This window comes from Myotis yumanensis, unplaced genomic scaffold, assembly GCF_028538775.1.
Source record: "Myotis yumanensis isolate MYYU_CA2020_CCGP unplaced genomic scaffold, mMyoYum1.0.hap1 SCAF_10, whole genome shotgun sequence".
Taxonomy (NCBI): domain Eukaryota; kingdom Metazoa; phylum Chordata; class Mammalia; order Chiroptera; family Vespertilionidae; genus Myotis; species Myotis yumanensis.
The window spans coordinates 41,400,923-41,409,329 of record NW_027223761.1 but is presented as its reverse complement, the minus strand read 5'-3'; the positions used below and the strand labels follow the sequence as shown (position 1 = coordinate 41,409,329).

Here is an 8,407-nt window from a genome sequence, read left to right as displayed (position 1 = left end):
AATACATCATCTGCAAACATTTTTTCTCTTCTGTAGTTTGTCTTTAAATTTGTCAATTGTTTCTTTTGTTGTGCAGGAGCTTTTAGTTTGAAGTAATTGCACTTGATTATTTTTATTTTTCTTGCCTGTACTATTGGGGTCATATCCAAGAACGTATTGCTCAGTGCAATATTTAGAAACATTTTTCCTGTTTTTTTCTAAGAATTTTATTGTTTCATGTTACATCTGTTTAATCTATTTTGAGTTGATTTTTTGTATGTGTTGTGATATAAAGAGTCAACAAAGAAAAGCCCAGGACCAGATGGCTTTACAAGTGATTTCTAGCAAACATTTAAAGATGAATTTATACCAATCCTTCTTAAAATTATCTCCCCAAAATAGATTTTTAAAATATATATACTTTTATTGATTTCAGAGAGGAAGGGAAAGGGAGAAATAGAAACATCAATGATGAGAGAGAATCATTAATTGGCTACCTCTTGCAAACTCCCTACTGGGGATTGAGCCCATAACCCGTCATGTGCCCTTGACCAGAATCAAACCCGGGACCCTCCAGACGATAGGCCGAAGCTCTATCCACTGAGCGAAACCAGCTAGAACTCCCCAAAATAGATTTTCAATTTTCATTCTTAATACCTGTTGTTTGATTTTTGTTTTTGCCATAGGCTCAAGGCCCGAAACTCTGGCTTCCATCACTTCTTGCCACCAGGCTAAAATTAAATTAAATTGTGAATCTGGTCTTATGCCAAGATTGTGGTTGGCACAGTCTTCACCTCCTCTCACCATTACTCAATACCAGATATTGCCAGTGCAGAGATGCCTCAATCAAATATGGTGTTTGTCCCAGCCATAAAGAAAATAGGGACGGGGTATACAGCAGAGAGCTACAATTTGCCATAGGCATAACTGACAGAATATGCATTACTCTAGAAAGGCATGGTGTGTTTTCAAAGTATAAGAGAAGGACAACCAATTTGACTTATTGAGGCTGTGTTTGCAGGGACAATGTGACTTGATGGTACTATGCTTAGGAAATAGGCACACCTGGAAGAGGGAGAAAGACATTTGATTATGATCAGCTGTTGGGAGGGAATTCAGGTGGAGGTGGGGATCTAGAGGTTTGGGGGTGAGTCATAAGTAGTGAACACCCTCACCTGCCCCATCTATTCTCTATACTATTTCCATTCTCTTCACAGGATCAGTATATCCTGTTTGGTTTATCTGGAAAAATTGGCAGGAGTAAGAGGGAGGGAGGCATGGAATATTGGCAAACTCTGTTCTCTGAGGACTAGCGTAGCAGGTATTCCTGTGGTGGCCAGAGGATGAGCTCTAGAGGGCAGGAAATGGACCCACATCCAATCACTGCTTCTCTTCCTCATTGGAGGGACAATTTCAGGTCTGGGCACTTGGAAAGTGCTCAGTAAAGAATGGTGTTTATTCATTTTTCTCTCAGTGTCTCCGGGTCTTCGTTTTTGCTTTAGCTTTCCTGTCTGTGCAATTTACAGTGTACCAGGCCCAGTGCTCAGGTGCCATCTCTAATACTGAGATGTATTATATGAATATAATTTGTTTCCTTAAATTACAGATAAAAAGACAGAGGCATTATAGTTTTAAATAACTTGCTTAAATCAGATTAGCTTTTAAGTAACAGAGTTACTTAAAATATCCATGCCCATATCTATGTGATTTCAAAGGCTACCTGCTTAGGCATTGTGCTGTGTATGCCCATCTTATCATTAATGATTTATTTTATCAAACTTATTTTTAGCAACTTTCTCTGTGTTCCTATATCTCTCCTATATGGTTCTCAGAGATTTTTTTTTATATTCAGCTCTGGATCTTTCCTCTCTAGCTGTTGGAGCAAGATAGTATTTGTCTGTGGTTAGTAAAGAAATTATTCTAGAGGCAAAACTGTAACACTGTTCCTATGTCTCCTATTTTTAGTTTTTATTTCTCCAGTTTTTATATAATAATTTCCCAGGTTACCTGAGATATACCAGTGTTTTCTTAGCCAAGGCTATGACCAGGTATTCAAAGGGCCATCAGGTGTAAAATGAATATGAAAAATAAACCACATGGCTGCTGTCATGGCCCTGGCAGACTGGCCTTCAACCCAAAATGGGCAATGGCAACACAACCAGTACAAAGAAAGGCCACACGGCAGCGTGAGTCATTGGATCTTGCTGGCACAGCTATAAAGGCTCCATGATCCCTGTTAGGCACATTCAAGCGGGTAAGAAATGAGCATTTGTCATGCAGCCTCTCATCTTAAAAGCTACAATTTTTCTGCCTTGGTGCCTGACCCTTCCAGTGCCTCCTGCTACAGACTGCAAAGGATTGGACTTTGTTAAGGTAGGTGTGCTAATATTATCATGTTATAACTATTGTGGGCTCTTTTTCCATATATGAATTACATGCGTACACATTACTATGTGATATAAAGATAAATGTATTACAATTACATAATAAATCATTTTCTTTAATCTCTAAATTCATTTTATTCTATTGATTTTAAAAGTAATTAAATCATTTTGGGACTCCACCCCTACTGAAAATATTGTGCTTATTATACATAATTAATAATTGGACCCCAGAGATCATCTCTCACACTCTTTGCCTTCTCTAGGGTAGAGAGTGAACAAGCAGGTATCTGGATCTCTGAGTCTGTGAGGTGGTAAGGGCTCAAGGGAAGTGATTCAAATGAACAAATAAATATGTCCTTTCTATCAACTGAGAAATCCCTCAAACTGTCTACCACATACTTTCAAATTCCCCAAGAAACTGATTTTTCCCCATAACTTTTAAACATTCCCCGAAATACCTTAAACTCCTGATAACTGGTTATAGTCATGTATTTTATTACAGTTCAGGGATGTGGTGAAATTCCCTGCTAAGTCTTAGCCCAGAAAAATATGGCAAATCTGGAGCCTCTGAGTGCCCAGCCAAGGCCACAATAAAATAAAAGCATGAAATTTTATACAAAATGCCAAAATTAATCATGGATTCATATCAAGTACTATCCTAACAAATGTTGTGTAGACTGAGTTGTATTAGACATGAACATTGTCTTTAAAGTACTTTCAGTTCAGCTATGGTTAAAAAATACAGACAAGAATCTTGACTATAATGCAAAGTGCTGGCTTTTTCTCCAGGAAATTAAAATTCAGTAGATTGGCCTTGTAGGGCAGTCAATGGAAACAGGGAGTAGATGAAAAATAAAAGGCAATGTATAAATGCCAATGGACTGGGTATACAGAATGAGTAAAATTCTATGTCTGAGAAGTCAAAGATTCTGTCCTGACTAAGAAAATCTCAATCAATCAGAAAGACCAGAGGCCATCTTCCTAGGCAATTCCTATCCAATACCTTCGAGACCTTTATTCTTGGTGCTTTCTATCCAGAAACTCAGATGCTTTATTTTTAGAGATTTTTAAACAGGTTATCTAGGTAACCCTTATTTTATCACCTGTGTTTAATATTTCTTCTCCCTAGTGACAGGAGAATCAGGGTTAGTGGTCATCATTTGACTGGGAACAGGAGGTTTACAAAGCACCATCCTTCCCAGGCCCTCAAATGAGGCTCTGCCCTGGGGTGCTGATATTGTGTTTCTGCCTTGCTGGTCTCCAATTACTCATCCATTCCCTGTCTCTCACCCAGGACAATTTCCATTGGTGTTCCCTGACCAAGAAAGAGTGGCCACTCCTTACCCAGGGGAAAGAGATACAGTTTCCACAGCAGACATGTGTGAACGAGACAGACCCACAGGATGAGCAGATGCTGGCTAAGCTCCACCACCCTCGCGGTGGAATCACTGATGTGGCTAACTGCTCTATCTCCCCAGAACATTCCAAATGGAATAAGCACAATCTGACCTATAGGTGCTTATTGTTAGGCTTGGAGGGATAAATGGGGTGATTACTCAAAGGACTTCCTACATGTCCCACCTGGAGTCATCTCTACTGTCTTCTGTTTTCTCTCTCTCCTCAGCCCAAACCTCCCTTAGAGAAGGTGGTTCTCCCTGTTCTCATTGTAGTTTGTTCAGATAATCTCTTTAAGAAATGGAGCCTAATTGCTATCCTTTGGCCATGATCCCACTATTAGCACTTTAGTTAAATCTATTATTTTTTTCCCCTGTCTTTATGTGTATGTATGGGGGTGGGGTGTTTACTGTGTACATTTCTGATATATTTTTGATCCCTGTGTAGGTTACTTTATTAGGGATACATCCAAAGCAAAACAATGCTAAAATATATAAAATGGTGTACATTACAATTGAGTTCACAATTATTTTTCTTGCAATCACCTTTTAAGGGCTGTAGTTCTCAGACTTTCATTTATATAAGAATAATGTGGGGTCCTAACCAGTGTTCACTGTGGTGAGAGTGATGACTCATGCATTGACGGGTCGAGGGTTGGATTCCAGGCAAGGGCACGTACCTGGGTACCTGGGTTGTAGATTCAATTCCTGGCCCAAGTTGGGGCATGTGTAGGAGGCAACTAATCAATGTGTCTCTTTCATAGTCTCACATGGATGTTTCTCTCTCTTTCTTTCTTCCTCCTTTCCACTCTCTCTAAAAAAATAAAAAATAATAATAAAATAAATTTTTTAAAAAGGGAAAAAATCCTCTGGTGAGGATAAATAAAAAATAAAAATAATAATGTGGGGAATTTATTAAAATTCCCAGAAACCCATGTTTTGCAGGTTTAATTACTCGAGTTTCTGATTCAATTAGTCTAGGATTTATCTATTTTACAGATGAGCAAAATGAGGCCCTAACATATTCAGTGATTTGCCCCAAAGGAGAGTCATTCCTTTTTAGAATAATTCCTCTACCTTTAAACTATTTCACTTAAAAGTTTCTTCTTTCAGTATTATCAATTACCCCAAAGAAGTTAATCCAGCTATAGTGAATGACATTATTCATGAAGCAGTTTCCATCTGGAGCAATGTGACCCCCTTGATCTTCCATCAAGTGAAGGGTCAAGATGCAGACATCAAGCTTTCTTTCTGGGAGTTGGGTAAGAAACTGCCAAGGGAGGGAGGGTTTGGTATCCTATGTAAAGGTCAAGTAGTCTCAATCTATAAGCAAAAATCTAGTCCACCTAGTCTAGCTTCTGAGAAAAACAAATCAGGCAAAATCCTAAAGGAAATACATAAGTCAATAACACAGGAAAGACATTTTAGTGCAATGAAGCACTAGGTAGGTGAGGGGATGTACTGTGGTGTGAACAGAGTAAGGGCGGGGATATTGCATGTTTTCCTATTTAAAGAAAGTTGTATAGCTTTCAGATCTGTTGAAATGCTTGTGAAAGTTGATCCAACCGATTTGTAAAACTTGTAGAATCTAAGTTTCCTCCCCCTACTTCCCTCCATTTGGGGAGGAGGTTTTTGTGTCTAACCTATAACTTTCAATCAGTCTTTGCCATCTTCCCCTTTTCTATTTTACCACAGAAGATTGGAAGTAGTTAGAATTTGGCCCCACCCTATTCCTCTGTATAGATGAAGCCTCAGTCCTCTCAGACCAATACCCAGTTGCATAGTACCCTAAGGCACTGAGGCTTTCTAAAACCATTCTTTCTCTTGACTCTCCTCTCCCTTCCCATTGTGACAATAGCTTCTGTCATTGTCCACAGACCATGGAGATGGTTGGCCCTTTGATGGGCCAGGTCATATCTTAGCCCATGCTTTTTTACCAAATTCTGAAACTCCAGGAATCATCCACTTTGACAAGGAGAATATTGGTCAACTTCATACAAAGGTAAAGTTCTTATATGGTGGGAGTGCTAAAACTGGGAGCTTGGGGGTTTGTATTGATGGATTGATAGTCTCCATTTGGACCTACAATATAGTAAAGAGGAGAGGGGGAAAGTTTCAGAGTGGCCAGGGTGAGGACATGGTTGAAGAATCAAAGAACTTATATGCACATATGCATAACCCATGGATACAGACAATAGTGTGGTGAAGGCCTGGGGGGGCGGGGGGGGGGGAAGGGGTGGGTTAGAAGTGGTCAATGGGGAAAAAAAGGCTACATCTCTATTACTTTTAACAATAAAGATAAATTAAAAAATTTAAATAAGAAAGGAAACAACAACAACAACCAAACAAACAAAAGAATTGGGTCTCTTATTTGAGTGGGGTGAGCTTAGGAGCATCTGAACAAAGATACTCCTAAAATAAACACATTCATATTGTGTTTTTTTCTCTATCTATTTGCATCCAATTATCAAATTTCTTCATGCTTCTTGTTCACTTCCAATTTATCTATGTATATATTTTGCCATTTTGTTCCCTACTTAGATTCTTTCCCTCTCTGCCTACCTTTTTTTCCTCACCCTAACATTTGTTGCTTCCTCCTTTTTTGTTCTCTTCTTTTTCCTCCCCCCCTTTTTTTCACACACCTGTTTCTGCCTTCTTTATGCTTAATTTTTATTCTTTTGTCTGTGACTTTTCAGGGTTTAATCTGCTCCTGGTTGCCATTCATGAGCTGGGTCATTCTCTGGGCCTGTGGCACTCCAAAAGTCGGAACTCCATAATGTATCCCAGATATATGTATCAGAACACTAGTACCTTCTACCTTGATGTTGAAGACATCCAAAAAATCCAGCAACTGTATGGTCTGTACCCGCTGGAAGGGAGGGGATCTGGGCAGAAAACTTCACTTGAAAACTTTACTAATTTTTCTGCCTCCATTAGGACAAAGAGATTCATCTGAAATGCCCTGACACTGGCACAGAAGAATCATTTAACCTGGCATTTCAGTGGCTTCATTAGAGGATGAAAGAACTCAAAGCAATAAACCAGCCTTCAAGACTGCTTGAACAAACTCCCGAAGAATGGAACTTAGTCAGGACCACTGAGTCAAAACTCAGAGCACTTCTGAGTCAAAATAAAGGTGGCTTATAAGAGTAAAATTTTGGTCTCAGCATTTGGTATGTTAAATCTCTCTAAGGGAATGGCAGAGAAGAGTGTAGCAGAGTAGAAAACTCTAGCAGAGATAGCCATGGAATGCTTTAATTAGCTAAAAATAAAAAAATAAGAGTAGGAATAGAACTTTGGAATACTACATGGGTAGAGTTTGAGGAATGGTGTATATGCTGCATTGAAGAGTACACTATGGAAACCAACTGTCAGGATGGTGGCTTCTCCATTCATTAGCTCTGAGACTTTGGGCAAGTTATTTAACCTCTTTGTGACTTGGTTTAACATTTGATAAATAATTTTAATAACTTTACTGTCATGGTGTGAAATGATATAATGAATGTAAACCTCTTTAATCAGTGCTTGGCAATTTTTAGGTATTATTAATACTGTATTATAGTTGAGATAGTAGATAAAAATATACTCTTCTAGGTCTATATCCTACTGCCTTTAGTTAGAGAAAGAAATCCTGGGTGGAGAGTATGAGATGGGTAGGATGGCAGTGTGTAAACAGACATAGAAGCCCCAAGGAGGTGTACAAGGGATTAGCCTAAAGGGCTATCCTACTCACCTGGCCAGACATAAGCACTTATTTTTTTCCGTTTTAGAATCAAGGCAATGGGGAAGTTTTTCTGACACAAGGGGACCAATATTCCTTTGGTAATAAAAAGCCTGAAATAAAGAAATTGAGTTTTGGGTGGTAAATTGAAGTGAAGACATCTGCCTCAGGAAGTGAAGCTGATACATTACATACATTGTTTTTAAAATGGGTCAGGGAAGACTGTACTAACAGAGGTATCAAAAAGGGAAAAGAGCAAGTCATATATAAAAAAGAAAATTTCATAAAGGAACTATTATATGATTAGTGTTTTCATTACAGGAGAGAATATAGCTAAAATATTTGGATAAAACCTCACATTTGCTTTTGAAATTCAAAGAGTATTTGGAGGTGATTTGTGAAAAACTCAAGTAACTTTATAAAATGATGATTTTGAATTTCTAAGAGCCCCTGAAGGAAAGTAGATGAGAGAGAAGACAATCAAATTCGTGAGAATCCTTTGAGTTATGGGACATGACATGACCAGGGTCTCTGCAATTTGCCTCAATTTCAGAAAGCCATTTCCCTACCATCACAAGCTGGGAAGCAAATACCTCACAATTTTCACCTGACACAGGGAAATTCTTTCAAGTAATGCAGCAGAGAGCCAATTGACTTTTTGACACGTCAATGAAATTATTTATCCAATGTCTAACTGGTAAGAATAAAAGAGAGAATGTATGTAAAAATCAACATTAATATGGAAAAGACAATGCAATGAGTTGGCCAACACTTTGTCAGGCCTGTGCTGCAGTTCAGCTTTTCTCCTTGCCCAGCGCTGCTCTCTCCCCCTTTCCCTCACAAGTGTCAATTCCTAGTAAATATTGAGTCCTTATAAGAGCTTTAATGTCATAACTTGGGACCCAACGTTTGGATTTTTTCAGCTTGAG

The 8,407-nt window shown here is 38.7% G+C and overlaps 1 protein-coding gene across 1 annotated transcript; it reads left to right on the top strand.

The window, feature by feature from the left end:
- The first annotated feature begins 2,253 nt into the window (after positions 1-2,253).
- MMP26 (matrix metallopeptidase 26) lies at positions 2,254-6,723 on the top strand. Its single transcript, XM_070426791.1, is given in 7 exon segments — positions 2,254-2,352; positions 3,658-3,878; positions 4,871-5,019; positions 5,635-5,730; positions 5,733-5,759; positions 6,454-6,615; positions 6,695-6,723. Coding segments are annotated over 7 exon segments (783 nt in total).
- Positions 6,724-8,407: the final 1,684 nt, after the last annotated feature.